General features: G+C 42.7%; 2 protein-coding genes across 2 annotated transcripts; one reads left to right on the top strand and one right to left on the bottom strand.

Moving 5' to 3' along the window:
- Positions 1-679: 679 nt before the first annotated feature.
- On the bottom strand, positions 680-10,117 carry hacd2 (3-hydroxyacyl-CoA dehydratase 2). The gene is made up of 7 exons (XM_079276765.1): positions 9,936-10,117; positions 8,105-8,222; positions 4,123-4,141; positions 2,998-3,086; positions 2,473-2,594; positions 1,381-1,559; positions 680-1,160 (listed from the first exon to the last, which is right to left on the bottom strand). Exons 1-7 carry the CDS (start codon positions 10,058-10,060, stop codon positions 1,078-1,080), a joined length of 735 nt encoding a protein of 244 aa, XP_079132891.1. The 5' UTR covers positions 10,061-10,117; the 3' UTR covers positions 680-1,077.
- Positions 10,118-11,063: 946 nt separating this feature from the next.
- Positions 11,064-23,089, top strand: stam2 (signal transducing adaptor molecule (SH3 domain and ITAM motif) 2). The gene is made up of 14 exons (XM_079276764.1): positions 11,064-11,224; positions 13,664-13,748; positions 13,846-13,921; positions 15,128-15,223; positions 15,706-15,852; positions 17,396-17,462; positions 17,722-17,920; positions 18,024-18,118; positions 18,426-18,508; positions 18,591-18,678; positions 18,763-18,817; positions 18,925-19,072; positions 20,498-20,646; positions 20,917-23,089. The coding sequence occupies exons 1-14, from the start codon at positions 11,185-11,187 to the stop codon at positions 21,119-21,121; spliced, it is 1,533 nt and encodes a 510-aa protein (XP_079132890.1). The 5' UTR covers positions 11,064-11,184; the 3' UTR covers positions 21,122-23,089.
- The last annotated feature ends 1,361 nt before the right edge of the window (positions 23,090-24,450 follow it).

Raw genomic sequence — 24,450 nt, 5'->3', positions numbered from 1 at the left:
TTCTGCTCTCGTGTTCGGAGCTCTCGCTTGCTGCAGCGTGATGAGCTCGGAGGAGCAGAAGAGGTCAAGGTTTGAACGAACAGGTCAATGGAATGCTGTTAAATCACTGACAGCAGCTAAAAGAACACAATGTTCAATCGAGAACTCAGGATCACAACTCTAAGGAGCTGAAGCATCAAATAAAACACTCAACGCTCCCCAACAGGGACATCACATCAATGACCACCGGTCTCTGTATTTCAAAATAAAAGTCCATAAAGAACATCCGACACATATTCAGGCTACATGCGGTTTTGTTTTACATATCACAGCTCATCCTGTCGCTACCGTTAGCTTTCTGTCTCTGAACCTTTCAGTTGGCTTAATGAAGCTGCAATGAAAGCGTGCATATTCTAATTATATTAAGCAGCACTTCATTTGAGCTACAAATGCTAAAATCAAAAGAAAGAAAATGTGATTGCATGAGAAGACGCATGTTTGCTCACTCGGATGGAGGAGTGATGAAAACACACTATTATTAACGTATAAAGCACCTAAACATCAAACAATGCAGACATCAGATGACACAGCTCATCACTGAGAGGCTGAAGAGGCAACATGGCCGACGTCTGGAGACGGAAACCAGAACGACGTCCACGCGAACACCAAACGAGCAGCAGAGGATGGAACAGCATGCGAGCAGAGGATGGAACAGGTTTATTCAACGAGAGCAGGAACGTCATCACAACTCTGACTGAAAGAAAACACAGAAACCAACAAACAGATGTAGGGGGGGGGGGGGGGGGGGGGGGTCTATCAGTGCAATCGGTCACTTCCGATCAGCCGTCTCATCACAGCTGCCCGACTAAACACACAAGTATTCTTCACGAATACAAATAACAGTGAAACAGACTTTGTTGGTGATTTGTGAGCATCTACGCGAGCCGGACACCAGCCGGAGAACAAAGAACAAAGGAAGCTGCTGGACAATGAGCGCTGCTGCCGGCTTCGGGTCGCGGCTCGTGTTTCTTTCAGCAGACGTGACTTTCCTTCCTCTTCTGTCGGTTCTTGTGGTTTCTGTTCAGGGAGCTGCCGGGCTCACTCCACCTTGCTGTAGTCCTCCACGTGGCCCAGAACCTTCTTCCTCTGCCGGATCATGTGGAAGTACAGCTGGGGGAAGACTGGGGGGGAATCAAACCAACAATCATCAACACGCCTTCCTTCATGTTCACACCTGAACCATCGAGTGTTCTTCATAAACGACGACATCACAGGAAGAAGAACTAAACCTTCTTTTCTTTGGTGAATGCAGTGAACTTCTGAATATTTGCGTTTTCTTTCTGGACGCACAACATCGTCGCCGCTCGTTTTATTGTCACCGCAGAAGAAGAAACGACTTACGGGGAATGTAGGAGATCATGACGAGGATGAGGAAGCTGTAGTAGTCGAAGGAGAAGTTGTACTTGTTGGGCAGCGTGACGGAGTACAGACCCGTCTTCTGGACGAAGGGCAGCGCTGCGTAGATGGTCAGCAGCTCGCCGCTCACTCCCATGGGATACAGCGCCAAGAAGAAGGTGTACCTGCAGCAGAGGAACCAGACATCACACGTCATCGCTGTTCATCGCTGAGGGAGCCGGGAGGGATGTTACATACATGCACACGTCTGCTTCACACAAACCGACAGAGCTGCAGAACAAATGTTCTTCTAAACGTGCGCGTGGAGCAGAAGAGAAGACGTGTGCAGCATCAGGAGGACGCTGTCTCAGTGTCTGTTCATGGACAGACACTGATCTTCACTGAGCTGCACAGCCTGTTGATGGACCAACACTTCTCTGAGTCCAAGCGTTGCCAGAGGCAGCAACACCAGAGTTCAAAGAAAACATGATGAATGTTTGAGAATATGTTCAAGTGAATCCTGTAAAACTAACTTCACTTGCATGCACAACTCACTCCCTAATATTCATGTTTGCAAGCAGCCCTGCATCCTGCCATTCATCTGAACCGATGAAGACCTTCTACAGCTTGGTCCTTTGCGTGACGTTGCTCTTCCTCCTCTTCCAGCTGCAGTCGTGCCGTCATCGCTCTGCAGGCTTTGCTAAACTGGGCTTTGCTAAACTGGGCTTTGCTAAACTGGGCTTTGCTAAACTGGGCTTTTCTTTTAGGGACGCAAACACAGAGCCAACCGTCAACAAGTCCTCCTGGCTGCTGGTTCAAACGAGTGAAATGTCGAGTTTCTCTTCCTCACGAGTCATTTTAAATTGAACATCTTGGTGAAAATAAAGAAGTCATTGAAGGCGTTTCACTACTTTCATGAACTCAATGATGACAATACATGGTGCATATCATGAAACCATGACTTGAAACAAACAGACCAAGAAGTCAAGAGATAGAATCCATGTATTCAGCAGCAGCTCTGAGTAGATCAGGTCACTTAGCATCGACTTGTGTCCTCCATGTCTTCCAGCGGCTGGGTGTTAGATGTGAGCGTCCTACCTCGCCCACTTGATGAGGTACGGCAGGTGGTTGAGCAGGCTGAAGGTGTAGAAGGAGTAGCGGATGATCTCCGTCACGGTCCAGGCCGTGACAAACAGCAGCACGCTGTCCTCACTCTGCACCTGCAGAACGAAAGCAAACACAAGAAGGATGAGGATGAGGAGGAGGAGGAGGAGGAGGAGGAGGAGGAGGAGGAGGAGGAGGAGGAGACGGCATGGCGCTGCAGGAGTTACTGTTCATGCTGGTTGTCTCACATCTGATCACACTGCAGGCAGACGGTCACCATCCTCAGGTGTTAGAATAAAACCGATGCAAAGATGAGAGAACGAGCGTCAAACAACAGACACGCGAAGAAGAAACGCGGTTATTCACTCGAGTCGTTCCTGCAGCGAGACGTTACTCACACATTCACTGCTCCTCCATCTGTCGACAGGGCAAACAGCAGCGTCACTACACGAGCCGCTGCACAGAGTCCTTTAACGCGCCGCCATGTGATTTAAGAAGGGAGAAGCTGACGGGTCCTACCTCCCTGACGCTGTGGGTGACGGCCCAGGTGAGGAAGACCCGGGACAGGACCTGGAAGCCTGTCAGGACCACCGAGGACGGGACGATTCCTGAGACACGAGGAGGGACAGAGACTCGTACGGATTACTGATGGTCTTTCTGTTCGTGGTCTACTTGCTGTCTGAAAAGATCACGACGGAAATATTAAAGATAAATCCGTCAAAAGAGGAAAGCAGGAAATGAACGCCGCTGCACTTCAGCCGGCCAGCAGAGAGGAGCAGAGAGCTGCATGTGTGTGTGAGTGAGAGGGTGTGTGTGTGTGTGTGTGTGTGTGTGTGTGAGACTGTGTGTGTGTGTGTGTGTGAGTGAGACTGTGTGTGTGTGTGTGTGTGAGTGAGAGGGTGTGTGTGTGTGTGTGTGTGTGTGTGTGTGTGTGAGTGAGAGGGTGTGTGTGTGTGTGTGTGTGTGTGTGTGTGTGTGAGTGAGAGGGTGTGTGTGTGAGTGAGACTGTGTGTGTGTGTGTGTGTGTGTGTGTGTGTGAGTGAGAGGGTGTGTGTGTGTGTGTGTGTGTGTGAGTGAGACTGTGTGTGTGTGTGTGTGTGTGTGTGTGAGTGAGACTGTGTGTGTGTGTGTGTGAGTGAGTGAGTGGACAGCAGCTGCAGGGAGCCTCTGAACAGATTCTGTTTGTTTGCACATATTTACATGTGAGATACAAATCAATCATAATCATAATGATAAGAGCAATGATTCAACAGACTAAACTCTGTTATCTGCTCACAATGAAGCTCGGCCTCACATTTCATGAACTCGATGATGAAAACAATAATTAGTTTCATCACAAATACAGTGAAGAAATAATAAAATATGAATTAATTTCACTCCTCAAACCAAATGACAGCAAGAGAACTCTGATTCTGCTTTATGTTCAACTAAATATACTTTGAGATCCTCTGAATAGTTTATATACACACATATATATTTATTACACATTTATATATATACACGTATATATTTATTGTATATAATATATATATTAATCTTGCAAACCAGGGAAATGTCTCTCTAATGTCGATTGTTGTGTTGTGATCTGATCGTTGACGGTGTGCAGATCTTTTAACATTAATAAACGTATTGATGGAGACTCACCGACAGCACAGTGCAGAATCTGTGAAGAGGAAACACATCAGATTATTGTAACTCACAGAATTATTCACGACTGATGAACAACATATGAATGAAACTGGTCGTCTCTGTCTCTTCATGTTCATTATGAATCTTATGAGTTTATGACTGGCTGAATCATTAAACCTGTGTGAGATAAACATATCGTTTGTTTTCATGCTGCGTCGCTTTAAATGTTGCCACCGCAAGGAATTGTGGGTCGGCATCCTCTCCTTTCCTTTCATAAAGGAAGGTCCAGTGTTTCCTATGCTAAAGGAGATAAGGAAAGGAAGCATTGAAGCACCTTTCCTCAGCTCTTATCATGGAGGACTCATGGATCCTTCAGTGAGGAACCTTCATGAGCGTCTGGACAGAATAATAGAAACACCTCACGCTGCTCGGCATCGAGCGACGCGTGAGGAACCGAGAAACTCTCTTCTCGTCTTCATGTACAGTATCTCAGTGGTCTTCATGTACAGTATCTCAGTGGTCTTCATGTACAGTATCTCAGTAGTCTTCATGTACAGTATCTCAGTGGTCTTCATGTACAGTATCTCAGTGGTCTTCATGTACAGTATCTCAGTAGTCTTCATGTACAGTATCTCAGTGGTCTTCATGTACAGTATCTCAGTGGTCTTCATGTACAGTATCTCAGTGGTCTTCATGTACAGTATCTCAGTAGTCTTCATGTACAGTATCTCAGTGGTCTTCATGTACAGTATCTCAGTAGTCTTCATGTACAGTATCTCAGTAGTCTTCATGTACAGTATCTCAGTGGTCTTCATGTACAGTATCTCAGTAGTCTTCATGTACAGTATCTCAGTGGTCTTCATGTACAGTATCTCAGTGGTCTTCATGTACAGTATCTCAGTAGTCTTCATGTACAGTATCTCAGTGGTCTTCATGTACAGTATCTCAGTAGTCTTCATGTACAGTATCTCAGTGGTCTTCATGTACAGTATCTCAGTAGTCTTCATGTACAGTATCTCAGTGGTCTTCATGTACAGTATCTCAGTGGTCTTCATGTACAGTATCTCAGTAGTCTTCATGTACAGTATCTCAGTGGTCTTCATGTACAGTATCTCAGTAGTCTTCATGTACAGTATCTCAGTAGTCTTCATGTACAGTATCTCAGTGGTCTTCATGTACAGTATCTCAGTAGTCTTCATGTACAGTATCTCAGTAGTCTTCATGTACAGTATCTCAGTAGTCTTCATGTACAGTATCTCAGTGGTCTTCATGTACAGTATCTCAGTAGTCTTCATGTACAGTATCTCAGTAGTCTTCATGTACAGTATCTCAGTAGTCTTCATGTACAGTATCTCAGTAGTCTTCATGTACAGTATCTCAGTGGTCTTCATGTACAGTATCTCAGTAGTCTTCATGTACAGTATCTCAGTAGTCTTCATGTACAGTATCTCAGTAGTCTTCATGTACAGTATCTCAGTAGTCTTCATGTACAGTATCTCAGTGGTCTTCATGTACAGTATCTCAGTGGTCTTCATGTACAGTATCTCAGTAGTCTTCATGTACAGTATCTCAGTGGTCTTCATGTACAGTATCTCAGTGGTCTTCATGTACAGTATCTCAGTAGTCTTCATGTACAGTATCTCAGTAGTCTTCATGTACAGTATCTCAGTGGTCTTCATGTACAGTATCTCAGTGGTCTTCATGTACAGTATCAGTAGTCTTCATGTACAGTATCTCAGTGGTCTTCATGTACAGTATCTCAGTGGTCTTCATGTACAGTATCTCAGTGGTCTTCATGTACAGTATCTCAGTGGTCTTCATGTACAGTATCTCAGTGGTCTTCATGTACAGTATCTCAGTGGTCTTCATGTACAGTATCTCAGTAGTCTTCATGTACAGTATCTCAGTGGTCTTCATGTACAGTATCTCAGTAGTCTTCATGTACAGTATCTCAGTGGTCTTCATGTACAGTATCTCAGTAGTCTTCATGTACAGTATCTCAGTGGTCTTCATGTACAGTATCTCAGTGGTCTTCATGTACAGTATCTCAGTAGTCTTCATGTACAGTATCTCAGTGGTCTTCATGTACAGTATCTCAGTAGTCTTCATGTACAGTATCTCAGTGGTCTTCATGTACAGTATCTCAGTAGTCTTCATGTACAGTATCTCAGTGGTCTTCATGTACAGTATCTCAGTGGTCTTCATGTACAGTATCTCAGTAGTCTTCATGTACAGTATCTCAGTGGTCTTCATGTACAGTATCTCAGTAGTCTTCATGTACAGTATCTCAGTAGTCTTCATGTACAGTATCTCAGTGGTCTTCATGTACAGTATCTCAGTAGTCTTCATGTACAGTATCTCAGTAGTCTTCATGTACAGTATCTCAGTAGTCTTCATGTACAGTATCTCAGTAGTCTTCATGTACAGTATCTCAGTAGTCTTCATGTACAGTATCTCAGTAGTCTTCATGTACAGTATCTCAGTGGTCTTCATGTACAGTATCTCAGTAGTCTTCATGTACAGTATCTCAGTAGTCTTCATGTACAGTATCTCAGTAGTCTTCATGTACAGTATCTCAGTAGTCTTCATGTACAGTATCTCAGTGGTCTTCATGTACAGTATCTCAGTGGTCTTCATGTACAGTATCTCAGTAGTCTTCATGTACAGTATCTCAGTGGTCTTCATGTACAGTATCTCAGTGGTCTTCATGTACAGTATCTCAGTGGTCTTCATGTACAGTATCTCAGTAGTCTTCATGTACAGTATCTCAGTAGTCTTCATGTACAGTATCTCAGTGGTCTTCATGTACAGTATCTCAGTGGTCTTCATGTACAGTATCAGTAGTCTTCATGTACAGTATCTCAGTGGTCTTCATGTACAGTATCTCAGTGGTCTTCATGTACAGTATCTCAGTGGTCTTCATGTACAGTATCTCAGTGGTCTTCATGTACAGTATCTCAGTGGTCTTCATGTACAGTATCTCAGTAGTCTTCATGTACAGTATCTCAGTGGTCTTCATGTACAGTATCTCAGTGGTCTTCATGTACAGTATCTCAGTAGTCTTCATGTACAGTATCTCAGTGGTCTTCATGTACAGTATCTCAGTAGTCTTCATGTACAGTATCTCAGTAGTCTTCATGTACAGTATCTCAGTGGTCTTCATGTACAGTATCTCAGTAGTCTTCATGTACAGTATCTCAGTGGTCTTCATGTACAGTATCTCAGTAGTCTTCATGTACAGTATCTCAGTGGTCTTCATGTACAGTATCTCAGTGGTCTTCATGTACAGTATCTCAGTAGTCTTCATGTACAGTATCTCAGTAGTCTTCATGTACAGTATCTCAGTGGTCTTCATGTACAGTATCTCAGTGGTCTTCATGTACAGTATCTCAGTAGTCTTCATGTACAGTATCTCAGTGGTCTTCATGTACAGTATCTCAGTAGTCTTCATGTACAGTATCTCAGTAGTCTTCATGTACAGTATCTCAGTGGTCTTCATGTACAGTATCTCAGTAGTCTTCATGTACAGTATCTCAGTGGTCTTCATGTACAGTATCTCAGTGGTCTTCATGTACAGTATCTCAGTAGTCTTCATGTACAGTATCTCAGTGGTCTTCATGTACAGTATCTCAGTAGTCTTCATGTACAGTATCTCAGTGGTCTTCATGTACAGTATCTCAGTAGTCTTCATGTACAGTATCTCAGTGGTCTTCATGTACAGTATCTCAGTAGTCTTCATGTACAGTATCTCAGTGGTCTTCATGTACAGTATCAGTAGTCTTCATGTACAGTATCTCAGTAGTCTTCATGTACAGTATCTCAGTGGTCTTCATGTACAGTATCTCAGTAGTCTTCAGCCACTGAGGCTGCTTGTTGATTTGAAACCTCACAAAGAGTCGTAATAAGTACGCGTCTGGTTCTGTGTGTGTGCGTGTGTGTGTGTGTGTGTGTGTGTGTGTGTGTGTGTGTATAACGCGGCCCTTTGTGCTCAGCTCACCTCCAGCAGAGCTCCAGTCTGAAAGAACTTCAGCGGCTTCTCGATGGAGTAGTAGAGCCCGTGATAGCTTCCTCTGGCCAGGTACGCTCTGACCAGACCCACCGCGATCACCAGCCACCTGGGGGGATATAAACACATCAGTGTTTACATATCACACACACACGTGTATATAGACATCTACATAACTTTATCAAATGAGACCCCGTGTAGCTCTGAATATTGTGCTTCAGAAGAGTTACGACGTATAAATGACTCAATGTTTTTTGCTTGATTTTGTATTTAAAAGTCGATGAAAACACTTCTGATGAACGATATTTATTATGATTCATGAAGACATTTAATAACCAAAGATAATAAAACGAAACAACAAATACTCCGTATTAAACCTGTACTCAGAAATCTACTTATTATTAATACTGTTGAATATCTGCTGACAAATAAAGCTCATGTGGATATATGTTTAATAACTTAACATCATGTTTAATAACTGAATCTCTCTAAACTAAGACTTTTCTGTTTCCTAGTTTCTTGAACTGAAACATATATTCTGCTCTTATTCTATTTAAACTCGTTTTATTTTATGTTGATGTTTTATGTAAAGTCTTTTTAATCGCCTTGTTGAAATGTGATATAGGTCATATTATTAAAATATAGTTTTATTTTTCTGCAAATATTAACAACTGATAAGTCTGATAAGGGATTCATAACATCTGATGTATTAAACATATGTCATAATAATGCAGTGAACCAGTTAGAATGAGCTCGTGCTCTTATCTCCTCTGAATGCAGACGCCACATCGGACGATTGTGTGCGACACCCTAACACGTCCGCCAACACAAAGCCGTCCCTGTGAGGCCTCCACAATGTGACCGGACCGGTCGGAGCAGCGAGCCAACAACGCCCACCGTCCCCCGAGCAGCGAGCCAACAACGCCCACCGTCCCAACGCCATATATATATATATATATATATATATATATATATATGAATATATATATATATATATATATATATATATATATGAATATATATATATATATATATATATATATATATATATATATATATATTTACTCGTATATATATATATATATATATATATATATATATATCTGAATATATATATATATATATATATATTTACTCGTATATATATATATATCTGAATATATATATATATCTGAATATATGAGTGTTATGTTAATATTACAATGATAATAATGCAAAAAGCAACATATCTTCACATTTGAGGAGTCAGTTTGATGACCTTTGACATTTTGTACTATTTGCTTATTCATCAACTAATCTATTAATAGACTAATTACTTAAATGTTAGTCCTAACTCTGATTGATTTTCATACTATCTATGCGTCATTTGATTAATTTATTATATTTATATTTTACTTTGATGATGAATTAAAGTAAAATCCAGTCGTTGTCCTGCAAAACATAATATGACCATGTAAGTTTAAAAACACACAATTTCTGGTTGAACAATAAACCATCTGTCTTATTATTTTTGTATTGTATCGTAGTCACGTGGTTTGTCTGTCGCTCGTCGAACGTTAATCTGTATTAGCCGTTGCACGTATGGGGGACATTTTTAACCGCTGCACACCTTTGCTAGCAGTGTTTCCAAAGATAAATACCGACAATGTGCAGATTAAAAATAACACTGTAACATTACAATGGAGGAAATCATGCTCCCATTAATTAAAGCTGTATTGGTCAACAGCGCGCGCGCGCGCACACGCGCACACACACACACACACACACACACACACACACACACACACACACACACACACACACTGAACCACGCGCTACATACCCCGCTGTCATAACAACGTTGTAGATGACCAGGTATGCCGTGGCCAGAGCACCGGGTCCCTTCTTCTTCTTCGCGGCCACATCGCCATGCGCCGTCTTGCTGGTCGCCGGAGCAGCTGCCGACATGACTGTAACACCTTCAACACGGTCCTTTAGGCCCTGGACGACAGCGGCTGTCAGGTTCACCGAAGTCCGGAAACGAAGAAGAAAGGGAGCCCGGAAGTGTGGTCCTGACAGCGAGAGGAGCAACTCCTCCGTACTTCCGGCTTCGCTTTGAGACGCTCTCGCTCAAACGTCACCTTAAAAATTCAGTCCTCGCAATGAAAAAAAGAATGAATAATAATAATTATAATAATTAAATAATTACATTTTAAAAAATTATAAAAAATTATAATTAAATTAATAATAATATTTAAAAAATTTAAAAAAAAAAAAAATACATATATATAAATATATAAATATATATATTTAGTAAAAATATTTTAGTAAAATCAACAGCAGCTCTTCATAGGTTACCCTACATTTAAAAAATACTTCTTTAAACGTGGCTTTACAACACATGAAATACTTAAATAGCTTGATGTTTCACATGGATTTTGCTGAGCAAACGCACCCTTGAATAGGATTTTAAGCAAGAAGCAGCTCTGGAGTATAAAGAATAAAAGCAATGTGGCTGAGGTGACGACCTTCAATCAACAGCAACTGGAACATTTTTTTTTTTTGCTGGCAGAAAAAAAGTCAAAAATAATAATAATAATAATAATCATTTTTTTTCTTCTTCTTTTTCCGCCAGCAAAAAAAAATGTAATTTCTTGCATTTAAAAGGAGTAAAATAAATATGCATGATGGCCAAAATGTAATAAATCTTTAACGCGCACGTTTCTCTTTTCCCCACTAGGTGTCAGTGTTTCACTAGTGTCCTTTGTGTGAACAGAGGTGTTTAATAAAGTGCCAAGTATTTCAGTATTTTTTAAGGAATTTATGTCAGAGTGCTTTACTTTCAATAGTATAAATAAAACACGTATTAATCGCACTAAACGTATTCATAAAGCATATTTTGCCAACTGCCCTTTAATAATTCTGTTCAGGCATTAATCAAGACAGCCACATTTTCCCGGAAGAGCAACTGGTGCGATTTTAAAGCTAATGGACAAGGAAGAGACATTTGTTTAGGTTTTAGTCTCTAAATCACACACATAACGTTACTTCTTATTTTGTCACGTAGTCCGGCTGCTTGTTGACTCGTCAGTATGCCTTTGTTCGCCCAAAATCCTTTTGACCAAGATATCGGTGAGTTTTCGGTGGTTGTTTTCAGTATTTTAACGAAGCTAACGAGCTAACGTCGAGCTAACGAAAGGGCCAACAACAACGAAGCTAACGTTAGCTTAGCTTCTTTTAGTTCGCTGCTAGCGTTGTAACTTTGAGTCTGATAGCGTTAAACCGTGACTGGCTAACGACAGTTAAATCTGTCACATTGGTTATAAAGGTAAATTAGTTATATATGTTTTATGTTACCGAGGGATCAAGACACTTAACGATCATTTTACAATCTATCCAACGTTATATGTAGATTATTTTCGATTTAGCGACTCATTTAGAGAGAGAGACAGACAGTAAGAGAGACAGAGAGACTGACAGAGAATCAGACAAACAGTCAGAGAGACAGACAGCAAGTCAGACACAGCGAGAGAGAGACAGGCAGTGTCATACTGATTATTAGTTTCTTCATTGTGTTTATTGATACGTTTTTACAGATGAATAACGTTTTGTCTGAGAGGTCAGTTCATTTTAGAATAACTAATGTTAAACTAGAATTTGATAGTTTTGCTTTTCACTTAAATGTTTAATCAAATATCAGAAGGACAGCTGGGATTCATTATTTGACATGGATTCATGGGTTTGCCAGATGACAAATTGATTTGCAGCTATTTTTAGCAAAAGTGCCAAATATTCTCGAGTTCAAAATGTTTTTCATCGTCTCGTGTGACTTTAAAGATGTCACCTTGGGCTTTAAGTATTTCAAATTGTATTGATCAAACAATAAATTAAGAGAAATAATCTGCAAATGAATGATTGATGAAAATAATCTTTAGTTTACCTCCCCACTCAGAATGTATGGCAATAATTCTTCTATTTAAATGAACCAACTAGTAGCTTCAGACTCATTCATTGAGACTCATTACTACTGTTAGTCCGTTTGATTATGACATGTTGGTATATATATGTATATATATGTGTATAATGTGTCTTTCCTCTTATAGTCACAGTCGGATGTAAAACACATGCAAACTACTGAGGTCATCACTCTTATCTGTCTCTGACTCACAGACGACTGTTCTCTGTCTCACTTCACTGACTGAGTGTTCGTTACAGAGTTACTATGAGCTGGAAATGTGCTTTAAATGACTTCCTGTTAACGTGTTACAGCAGACAGAAACCTCCTTCACCATCATGAACATCTATATACGTTCATAGAATATGACATAACTAAAGGAAAAAGAGGCAAATATTGCCATTTAATGAGTGCAGCTGTTGTTGAGTCCGTCACCTACTAAACTGATCACGATCTAGAATTCTTAACATCTGGACTCAACAGCTCACTTTGGATTCTCACACAAACAAACTCTTCTAGAACTCTCAGCATTTCTTTAACCTTCTGGTACATTAGATCTAAACTGTGTCGGTTCAGCGCTCACTGTTCATTACGGTACCACTCGCCCACTGCAGACAGACAGACAGACCGTAAGACAGACAGACAGACAGACAGAGAGACACTCGCCCACTGCAGACAGACAGACAGACCGTAAGACTGACAGACAGACAGAGAGACACTCGCCCACTGCAGACAGACAGACAGACCGTCAGACAGACCGTCAGACAGACCGTCAGACAGACCGTCAGACAGACCGTCAGACAGACCGTCAGACAGACCGTCAGACAGACAGAGAGACACTCGCCCACTGCAGACAGACAGACAGACCGTCAGACAGACAGACAGACAGACAGACAGAGAGACACTCGCCCACTGCAGACAGACAGACAGACCGTCAGACAGACCGTCAGACAGACCGTCAGACAGACCGTCAGACAGACCGTCAGACAGACAGACAGACAGACAGAGAGACACTCGCCCACTGCAGACAGACAGACAGACCGTAAGACTGACAGAGAGAGAGAGAGAGACAGACAGAGAGAGAGAGAGAGACAGAGAGAGAGACAGACTGACTGACAGAGAGAGAGAGAGACAGAGAGAGAGACAGACTGACTGACAGAGAGAGAGAGAGACAGAGAGACAGAGAGACACTCGCCCACTGCAGACAGACAGACAGACCGTAAGACTGACAGAGAGAGAGAGAGACAGACAGAGAGAGAGAGAGAGAGACAGAGAGAGAGACAGACTGACTGACAGAGAGAGAGAGAGACAGAGAGAGAGACAGACTGACTGACAGAGAGAGAGACAGACTGACTGACAGAGAGAGAGACAGACAGAGAGAGAGAGAGAGAGACAGAGAGAGAGACAGACTGACTGACAGAGAGAGAGAGAGACAGAGAGAGAGACAGACAGACTGACTGACAGAGAGAGAGAGAGACAGAGAGAGAGACAGACAGACAGACAGACAGACAGACAGACAGACAGACAGACAGACACTGCGGTGGGCACAGCCGTGATGCCAGTGAGGATGATTGTTCTCACTGGACCTTCTGCTCTGTGTGTCTGTCACATTTCAGAGAAGTCCACCAATGAAACCAACACAGCAGACGACTGGGGGCTCATCATGGACATCTGTGACAAGATCGGAACGACACCCAATGGGTGAGATATCACGAGGACCTGCACAGGAGCATCTCTGGTCTAAAGGACAGTTTGTTGTGGCGTTATCTCTGAGTTCTTCTGTTCTCTTGTGTTTCAGATCAAAGGACAGCTTGAGATCCATCATGAAGAGAGTCAACCACAAAGTGCCTCACGTTGCCATGCAGGCCCTCAATGTGAGCGTGTTTCTCTGCTTTCACGTCACCCACACATTCATTAAAACTAACGAGAAACCAAGAGGATGAGACAAATATCCAGTCGGTATTATTAAGTGTTTCGGCTTCATTAACTGGGACGATATTAAAACCTGTTCAACCCTAGCCCTATTTTTTAGGCCTCTGCTCGAAAATTGCATTCCCACTAAAAATAGTCTGTTTCTGCAACCACAAGGTCTATTTGAATAATGTTGGTGTTCTAATGAAGGGAACACTGGTGAGATTTGTTCAGATGTGTAAATATCAGTATATATGTTACTGGTTAGGAGTAAATGAAGATGGCACACATTGAAAAGTTTCGGGTTTAAAAAGCACTTTTATTGTTGTTATTTCTTTGGAATGATGCAGCTGCAGGTTTAAACCTCCCACATCATATCACAACATGTGAACAGCCTCTGCAAAGTTTGACTCTGATAAAGTGAAGCAGAACAAAGTTAGATGTTTCATCTCTTTTTCCTTTATAATACCAGATGTTTCATCTCTTTTTCCTTTATAATACCAGATGTTTCATCTCGCTTTCCTTTATAATACCAGATGTTTCATCTCTCTTTCCTTTATAATACCAGATGTTTCATCTCTTTTTCCTTTATAATACCAGATGTTTCATCTCTTTTTCCTTTATAATACCAGATGTTTCATCTCTTTTTCCTTTATAATACCAGATGTTTAATCTCTCTTTCCTTTATAATACCAGATGTTTCATCTCTTTTTCCTTTATAATACCAGATGTTTCATCTCTTTTTCCTTTATAATACCAGATGTTTCATCTCTTTTTCCTTTATAATACCAGATGTTTCATCTCTTTTTCCTTTATAATACCAGATGTTTCATCTCTTTTTCCTTTATAATACCAGATGTTTCATCTCTTTTTCCTTTATAATACCAGATGTTTAATCTCTCTTTCCTTTATAATACCAGATGTTTCATCTCTTTTTCCTTTATAATACCAGATGTTTAATCTCTCTTTCCTTTATAATACCAGATGTTTAATCTCTTTTTCCTTTATAATACCAGATGTTTCATCTCTTTTTCCTTTATAATACCAGATGTTTCATCTCTTTTTCCTTTATAATACCAGATGTTTCATCTCTTTTTCCTTTATAATACCAGATGTTTAATCTCTCTTTCCTTTGTAATACCAGATGTTTAATCTCTCTTTTCTTACAGTTGCTCGGTGCTTGTGTGTCAAACTGCGGCAGAATATTCCACTTGGAAATCTGCTCGAGGGAGTTTGCCAGTGAAGTACGGAGCGTTGTGAGCAGAGTATGTGGACTTTATTATTGCTCCTTTATAACCATGTTTGTTTGTCATCTCTTTGTACACTCACGCCTACGATCACTGTCACACTCTGAAGACGGTTAAAGGGACGGTGTCTGAGATTTAGTGACATCTAGTGGTGAGGTTGTATATTGCAACTGACTAAATACCCTCCGCTCACTCCTCCAGAACTATGGTGGCCTACGAGTAGAGAGTCATCTTTAGGATTTAATTACTACTCTTATCAATACTCTGCTCTTCTACATGAATACATAGTTGTATTTAATTAGGTTTCACTTTTGTTTACATGTTCACAGATGTTTTGAGAAAGTATTGGCTTTTTACTCTCGGATATTAGATTGCACGTATATTAACGAGCGTAATTATGCAGCACCTAGAGCCAGTGTCTGTTAGTGTTTGTCGGTTCTGGGCACACTGTTCCTCTAACTGAGGTGTCCCAGATAGACTCATGACTCTGTCCTCTGCAGGCCCACCCTAAGGTGTGTGAGAAGCTCAAGGCTCTGATGGTGGAGTGGGCAGAATACTTCCAGAAGGATCCACAGCTCAGCCTGATCGGCGCCACCATCAAGTCTCTGAAGGAGGAGGGCGTCAGCTTCCCCACCGCGTCCTCACAGGTACGGTGACATCATCCACCACTACAAAAAATAAAAAGTCCCTTTCACACATGCAGCTGATCCCTGAAATGCTCTCGCAAGCTTGTCTGATATTAAATTACATCATAAGAACATTTACATCGAGTGTGTGTGTGTGTGTGTGTGTGTGTGTGTGTGTGTGTGTGTGTGTGTGTGTGTGTGTGTGTGGCTCTTCATGAGTGTTGCTGACAAAGCTGGCCTTCTGCGTCTCTTCTTTGTTTGATGTCTGTGTGAGTTGTGTTGTATAACAACTCTTCCGTCTATATTTATATTTATGTGTGTCAAGGGTTGAAGTGGACTCTCAGGTTGAACTACAGACATATAATCTGTGGTTGTAGTTTCTCTTGTTGTGTTCATTAGATGGTGAATCTTCTATTCTGTTGTGGTTTATTCTTGTAAATGAGGTCGACCTCTTCAAGCTCAATAATGAACATAATACGTCTTTCTTAATCATCTGAAGTCTCTGGGTTTGGTCCTGCTGTCTCAGCCTCACGTTGTTTCTGTTGGCTGTGTTCCATTCTGCTGTGTGTTGTTGGTTTGTTATCGGTGTGTTGTGTTGTGTTGAGGCAGCCTTCTTTAATGGCGGCCATGAGGGCGTCGGTTCTGACATTTCAGCTGATGAGCAAACAGCAGCGGGTGTCTGACTCAAGCTGTGACTCGGCTTCCTGGTGTTTACCTCTCAGCCATCGATCACGCTGAACTCTACAGGGATGAGATGTGACGTTTCCAAGTGTTTGTTTGAGATACTTCACAGTCAGCGTGTTACGACAGTAGATGTTCAGCTGTGGACGTATGTTGGACTCCTGAAAGATTCAGTTGAAGTGAACGCTGTATTTAGAGTATTTTCAGCTCTTTACCTTGACGATGAGGAACTGAAGCTGTTACCTATGATCTCTTCTTCTCTTCTTTCTTTTGTGTTGTTGTGACTTTGGTGAATCTGAACTAACACTTAAAAACGTTCATAAGGAGTCTGGTGTGTTTGTAGAGATCAGAGAGAACAGCTTCAGTTCCTCATCATGAAGTAAAGAGGTGAAACATTATAAATATAACGTTCACTTAAACTGATATGGATTCTTTTAGGAGTCTTGGATACGTCCACAGCTGAACATCACTGTCCGTTTGTCTAAGCTTCATCTCCTGTGGGTCATTTCTTGGACAGCCTGCAGGTGTTTCTGTCTGTTTTAGTGTGACAATCACGTCGTCTGAATAGAGAACAAAGCACATACTGAGAAAACAGTTCAACATAGTCGGTGTATAGCTGGAAATATATATTTATTAGGGGTGTAACGGTACACGTATTCGCATTGAACCGTTCGGTATGAGGCTATATATATATATATATATATATATATATATATATATATATATATATATATATATATCGCCCTGCGCCAAAGTATAGTACGAAACATGAACCTGCCACCTGGTGGCATTACAGTCACTGGAAATCTGTTTTTCCACATCTGATGCACACACACACACACTCACGTGTACGTGACCGTACCTCTCTCTACATTGACTACAGGGTTCCACCACAAAGGTCGTCACACCGGCTGTCGGCAAAGAGTCTGATGAAGACAACCTGGCCAAAGGTAGAGAGGAATCACTTCATCTGTTACAAGCATCATCTAATCATCACATCTTTTACAACCGCTGTGCTTCATGTTTGAGGAATATTGTTATTATTGTTAGTATTATTGTATATTCTCCTCAGTTTTAATTGATTATCGACTCAGTTTTATGTATCATGATAGTCTTCTGAGAGCTGTTTGTACTCTGAAAATACTAAATACAATACAATTCAATTAAAATAATCTCTCTTCTTCTCCACCCACGCCTCCACCCTCCCAGCCATCGAGCTGTCCTTGCAGGAGCAGAAGCAGCCGGTGGAGACACGCCCCCTGGCCGCGACCTCCGACCCCCCAAACTCCACCAACGGCAGCGGGGGTCAGGAGGCCCGCAAGGTCCGAGCGCTGTACGACTTTGAAGCGGCCGAAGACAACGAGCTGACCTTCAGAGCTGGAGAACTCATTCTGGTTTTGGACGACAGGTGACGTCTTTTCATAATCTTCCATCATCAACAACATATCATCCACAGCTGAGTATGGAGGTGGACTCGGTGGGACTCACGCATTGATTCTTTCTGTTTCCAGCGATCCAAACTGGTGGAAAGGAGAGAACCACAGAGGAGTCGGGCTTTTCCCTTCCAACTTCGTCACCACCAACCTGAACGCTGAGCCAGAGACAGGTCGGCCTCTGTTTGTTTCTCTGCACCGGGGTTCAGTCAGACATGTACTCGCTCTATACAAATGATTTCATCTTTTAGCAGTTAAACAACAAAAAAGACTAAAGTTAGTTGATTCATCTGATTAAACTCTAAAGCCAACCAACTCAACTCCTGTTTCCAGGATAACTGAAATGCTCGTTTGCACTTCAGCTCGTGAACTTTCTCTGTTCATCGGCCTCCGTTTGTTCTTGATGCACCAGCTGTTTGATCTTCAGCTGCTGGATTTAAAAGCAGACCTGCTAAATGACCTCGCCCTTCTCCTCCACAGTGGCTTTTGTTGAGAAGGCACCGAGCCCCGAAGAGACGGTCCAGGAAGCCAAAGTAGAGCCTGAGCCCGTCTGCATTGACGAGGTACTTGCCGCACGCGCATTCATTCACAAATCACCTCTCCATCAAACTGCAGAGACACAAACCCGCCGTCTTCTCTCTGCAGGGGAAGATGGACAGAACTCTGGCTCTGCTGCAGAACGCCGATCCTGCAGATCCGGCTCCAGACTCTGCTGAGCTGATCCAGCTGGAGGGTACGGAGCTTAGTGCTGGAGTAGACCTGCTGCAGGCGGACGGATGCTTTCTAACTCTGTGTTTCTGTTAATATGTGAACACAGGTGCGTGTGAGCAGATGAACCCGATGATTGATGAGAGGCTACAGGAGATAGACAGGTAGTGTTACTGAACCTCTTCTGATCTCGACTGTTACGGATCATTTTAAAGAGCATCTTTAGGCTTCTTCTGCAAAGGAAAGACAAACTCCTCCCTCTCTGCTGCAGGAAACACTCGGAGCTGTCGGAGCTGAACGTGAAGGTCCTGGAGGCGCTGGAGCTTTACAACAAGCTGGTGAACGAGGCTCCGTTCTACTCGGCCTACTCCAAGATGCAGGCGCAGTACAACCCAGCCGGCCCCGCCGTCGCCATGCAGGTCAGAACACGCTGTTCATGTAGCTCTGCATCACAACACATGGAGGCGCCACATGAATATTAAACTGTTCACATGTTCCAGCCTTTCTTCTCTCCTCTCCTCTCCTCTCATCTCTCCTCTCTCCTCTACTCTCCTCCTCTCATCTCCTCTCTCCTCTACTCTCCTCGTCTCTCCTCTCTCCTCGCCTCTCTCTCCTCTCCCTTCTCTCCTCTCCTCTCCTCCTCTCCTCTCCTCTCCTCTCCTCTCCTCTCCTCCTCTCCTCTCTCCTCTGTGTTCACTTCCTGAAGTTTAGTCAAAGTTGTTTCGTTTGCTTTTTCTCACGGAAGCGTTGGTCACACATGATGTGTTCAAGGACCGTCGTAAAGATAAAGATCTGATGTTTTCCTCACAGCTCCTGAGTGATTAACAGCGTAGTTATTTAGCGTTTCCGTCCCTCCGGCGGGTGTTTCTGGGTTCGGAGGGTTACGGTCTCTGGTGTGTTGAGTCATCTCCGTCTTGCGGTCCGAGTCGATAAAAAGCTGAGTCATGCATAATTTAAGGTTGCTCCACAGTTCACAACACTAAATGCTGGAGAGAGGTTCCGTGTTTGGACGCAGCTGTGCGTTAAACCCTCGAGTACGATGCATGACTCGGCAGCGAGTAGCCTCTCTGTTGATCTCTGGATGTGTTTCATGGAGCAGTAATGTGGAGGATGATGGTGTCTGTCCGTTATCTCCGTGTTCTCTCTCACATCACACCGCTGGGTTTATATGTGGCCATCTTGCATTCAGTCAGCTCTTCTCTGCTCCCCGGAGAGCTTTTCTTGGCAGCGGCTGTTTTTCTCTGAAGTGATTGATGTCACCGTCTCTCCGCCGAGAGTCGGAACAAATAAATGTCCACTTCAGTGAGCCGGCCCACACCGGCCTGCTGCTCCACTTCCTCTCGTCCTTTCCTCCTCCATCGCTCACAGCGCTGCATTTTACAACCAGGCGGTTTCTGATTCTATGTTTTATTTTTACATGAGCACTTCTAGTTGCAGCATCCTGATGCTATTCATAGCATCACCTCCTGACGCACTGTCACAGTCGGCACTTTATTCTCCCAACAAGGAACAGCTGCTGTTTCTCTGTAAGATATTCATTTACTGAGGAAATGTAAAAGAAACCTCTCTGGACTTATCTCACGTTTTATAAACGGTCTGTGCCAGCAACCCTTAGCTTAGCTTAGCTTAGCATAAAGACTAGAACTGGGGGAATCAGCGAGCCTTGCTTCAGTTAACAGTAACTGAAGATGCCCATCAGCAGCTCTACGATATCACCAGATTTGAGCTTTTCCAGTTATGTTCCCCCGTTACTTGATCGCTCTCTCCACCTAGATCTTTTATTTTTGATGAGGAAGAATTGTGGTCTGAATCCTGCTCTCAGCTGACCTGCTCCTCTGCTTCAGGGCCACCTGGGTCCGGCCGGCGGCCCGTACCAGGTTCCTCCTGCTCAGCCCTACGCTCTGCCCAGCGACCAGCCGGGACAGCTGCACTCGCTGCCCCCCAACGTGTCGGCCCCGCACAACGGCCAGGCCGCTCAGCCGCCATACATGAGGTAAGGCAGCAGGACGGGGGAGGGACTCCACGGGGGGAAGTGGCTCCTCCCCTCAGACTACATCCGCACTAAAACCAGGGCTTTAAAACCAAAAGTACCTCTGTCCACACTCGCTCAGACGCCTGAAGACGCGTATCACATGATTGTTCAGTGTAAACAGGAAGTAGATTGGTTGAATAGTAAGAGCACATACGACGTTATGGTCTTTAAAGGTACTCTTTAACAGTTCGAGGCCATGCTTGATACTTAAGCTGGTTCTTCTCCCCTCAGCTCTGCTATGAACACTCAGTACATGAGCCACGCTGCTGGAGCTCCTTACCAGCACCAGGCCGGCGTGCCCGTAGACATGTCGACCTATCACAGCTCCGGCATGCCCCTCGTGTCCTACCCGGTGTCCGCCCCCCCACACCAGGCTCCTCCTCCTCAGCATCATCAGCAGCAGCAGGCGGCCTACTACCAGCAGCCTCTGCTGTAAAACTATGACCGCAGACCTGAGACCAGTACACACTACAGATGTTTCACTTTCCAGGGGTGTGTTCATCTGGCTCTGTGTGTGTGTGTGTGTGTGTGTGTGTGTGTGTGTGTGTGTGTGTGTGTGTGTGTGTGTCTCTGTGTAGGTGTGAGAGAGAGAGAGAGAGCTTTAGCAACATTCCTTCAGCTGTTTTTTGTTTTTGTTGTGCCTGATGAGCTGAATTGAACACAGCACTGTGAAAGAGGAAATAACTGGTGTGTGTGTGTGTGTGTGTGTGTGTGTTCGGGTCGGGACCCTCTTTAGTGTGCATGTCCTCAGCTACTGTACGTGAAGCCAAAACACACCCACGGCGTCAGGAGTCTCCTCCCGTCCTTCACTGCTTTTTGTTTTTTCCCAGCTGTCAGTGAACGCAGCGCCGGTCTTCACAAACGTCACAGTTCAACACAGAAGAAGAAGAAGAGGAGGAAGAAGAGGAGTTGGGCTTCTCCAGCCACCGATACAGGACCATGTCATGAGCATATTGCACAACTCAAAGTTCAACAAACGTCACTATTTCTGAATTAAATCGCTCTCACATGATTCCGGCTCACACTGATGTAGATGAATGAGGAATACAGATGTTTCTAATGCATCGATGCAGAGAGAACAAACATCAGTCTGGTGTAGTTTGGACACAACATGAACTCCATTTGACACTTTAACTCAACAAAGAAAGAAGTGCAGACTTTATTATTCCCACTTGTTTCCTTCGTTACTCGACCTCTGCTCACCTTTCTGCATTGACGTGAACGTGGCCTCAAAAGTTTCCTTTCTTTTAGTTTGATCTTGTTTTTCAGTCTGTGGGTGAACTCATCCAAACACAGACTCGCTTCATTCTTTGTCCTTGTTCTTTAAGTGCAGTTCTGCTGGTGTTTCTGCTGAGTCGGCTCGTATTACATCTGTGTGACGCGGTGCAGATGCTTCCTTCAGGACGAAGTGAGCAGTCTGCTTTCCTTTGTTTTCTTCCTCACCAGCGTCCATCACTTTAGAGAAGTGCAACCTCGTGTGTGTGTGAACAGCTCTGTGTCTGAATGGTCAGAACAATACTTTCCCTGAAGCTGCTGGTGATGCATTTAAGGTGTTTAAGATGTTTGTGTGTGTTTCTACATGTCTGTATGTGTTCCAGGGTTCTCACCAATAACACGCTCGTCACTGCAAAGTGACGGTGAACTGAGACGTAGTAGTTTCTCTTTGTGTGTTTATTAATCTGGTGAAATGCCGCCTCTTTTCACGGTTATGACATCACTTCCTGCCTCATCTTCCATTCAGCCGACGCCTGTTAGGAGTTTTATGCAAACGCACGACACTGAGATTCTTTTCACGTCTTATATACTTAAACTTTCGTGTGTGTGTGTGTGTGTGTGTGTGTGTGTGTGTGTGTGTGTGTGTGTGTGTGTGTGTGTGTGTGTGTGTGTGTGTGTGTGTGTGTGTGTGTGTGTGTGTGTGTGTGTGTGTGTGTGTGTGTGTGTTACATGGCTGGAGGAATGTGTAATCAGCTTTCTGATTTCTGCTTTTGCGTTTGTTTTCCAGGAAGTAGAGAAACGATGAGTTGTTGCTAGGAGAGAGCGGTGATGTTGTAAAGCTGCTGCTGGTTTTTATTCCCTCGGGTGGAGCTCATTGAGGAGCGCTCTGCCTCCTCGGTTAACGGCGTTGTATATTAGATGTAAAGTACCTGGTCCGGTCGGTGACGTTGCACCGTAGCTTTGTAAAACATTTATCTGCCACTGGATGCCTTGTTTTTCTGTAGAAATCAAAGAACGACACGTAAAGTTCAGCGAGTGACTTCACTCCGAGTCCGCTGGATATGTATAATTCTGTATATTTAAAATATTCCAGGAAAAGGTCCCTTTATCCAGGATTTGAAAAAAACAAACTGCTTTTTTTAACAGAGCAAATGTATAATAGTCTTTGAAATAAACTAAATTGACCTGTGTGGAGGATGCTGGTTCTTTTGCCTACTTTTCCCCTCGGATGCCTTTTCAGTAATTCCATTCATGTAATTAAGATGAAGATGATTAAAGAGTAACTGCAGCTGATTAGCTTCTCCTGCTCACAATGTGTTGATTATTCAGGACCTTGAATTATTCATAGCCTTTCTTCTTTAATAGCTTCTGCTCTGCACGTTTGTAACCGATGCACCGGGAACATGTTGAACTGTTCTGTTCTCGTGCGGGTGAGAACGTTGTGTTCAGGTTCATGGTGGAGGCGGTTCTCCGGGATGAGAACAGCGCGTGAAGCGTTCCCTCGGACCTGCGGAGAGACGGACCGGAAGCAGCAGCTGGTCGCTCTGTCGGAGTCTGCTGAGGAGATTCTATCAGCTGCTTGTCCTCGTTTCATTTACTGAGAGACGCGTAACCGCTTTCCGGTTCCGGTGAGGACCAGCGCGAACACAGTGGAGAGGCTGTGATGAGCTGAATCATACAGACAATAAATATATTCTACATATGATTAACACTATGGAAAATGTTTGGAAAAACAACGTGTTTTGCTTGAATTATTTAAATCTACATTATATTTAAGTCATCTTTTATTTATATTCCTTCATATAGCCTACAGTATTTATATTTATCGTGGCGTAGTATTAGTTTCTTTTCGATTTTTTTTATCAGGGTTGTTTTTATATTACTCAATAAAGAGACTGAATTTGGCTGAACTCTGAATCCAAATGCCAAGTCATGCTGGTCGTGTATACGCTGCGTTCAAATGCTCCTCGTAAAGTCCAACTTCAGCAGATGCAACGTTAGCTTTATCTGCCAAATACGTGATCAGATACAAAATGTTTGTTTTGTCCTCAATGTTTTAAATGGAAATAGAGTCACAGCTAAAAATGAGGATTTATTTCGCTGAACGTTTATATATTTATATATATTTATTTTTATTTATTGGTTTATTTGAACGGGACTGCACATTAGTGTGTATATATATTGTGTATATATATTTATATATATATATATGAAATGTTTTATAGTTAATATAATTATATTGTAAGTAGGAAAAATAAATGAATAATATACTGTATATGTGTATATATATGTATATGTGTGTGTGTATATATATATATATATATATATATATATATATATATATACCAGTAAAATAGAATAAAATAAATATATGTAAATTAAATAATTAAATACAAATAAGGAAACAGACTTTTACAAAAGGGTGTACATATTATAGTGTATATGTACAGCGTGCTTGTATTTATAGTGACAGTGATATTTATGTTAACTGGTTATTTAAACTATAAAACATAATGTACAGTAACTGTGGATGTGTTGGTGTTTGTAACC

Source organism: Melanostigma gelatinosum, assembly GCF_949748355.1.
Source record: "Melanostigma gelatinosum genome assembly, chromosome: 10".
NCBI lineage: Eukaryota > Metazoa > Chordata > Actinopteri > Perciformes > Zoarcidae > Melanostigma > Melanostigma gelatinosum.
This window is presented reverse-complemented; position numbering and strand designations above follow the sequence as displayed.

Excerpts from the sequence above, each read along its gene's own strand:
- hacd2 (XM_079276765.1), bottom strand. The coding sequence starts at position 10,060 with ATGTCGGCAGCTGCTCCGGCGACCAGCAAGACGGCGCATGGCGATGTG. Across the intron at positions 1,560-2,472 it reads TACCTCATCAAGTGGGCGAG|GTACACCTTCTTCTTGGCGC; the intron begins GTAGGACGCTCA and ends CCTCTGCTGCAG. Across the intron at positions 1,161-1,380 it reads CATGATCTCCTACATTCCCC|TCTTCCCCCAGCTGTACTTC; the intron begins GTAAGTCGTTTC and ends ATTCCCCCCCAG.
- stam2 (XM_079276764.1), top strand. The coding sequence starts at position 11,185 with ATGCCTTTGTTCGCCCAAAATCCTTTTGACCAAGATATCG. Across the intron at positions 17,921-18,023 it reads ATTCTGGTTTTGGACGACAG|CGATCCAAACTGGTGGAAAG; the intron begins GTGACGTCTTTT and ends TTCTGTTTCCAG. Across the intron at positions 18,679-18,762 it reads TGAGCTGATCCAGCTGGAGG|GTGCGTGTGAGCAGATGAAC; the intron begins GTACGGAGCTTA and ends ATGTGAACACAG.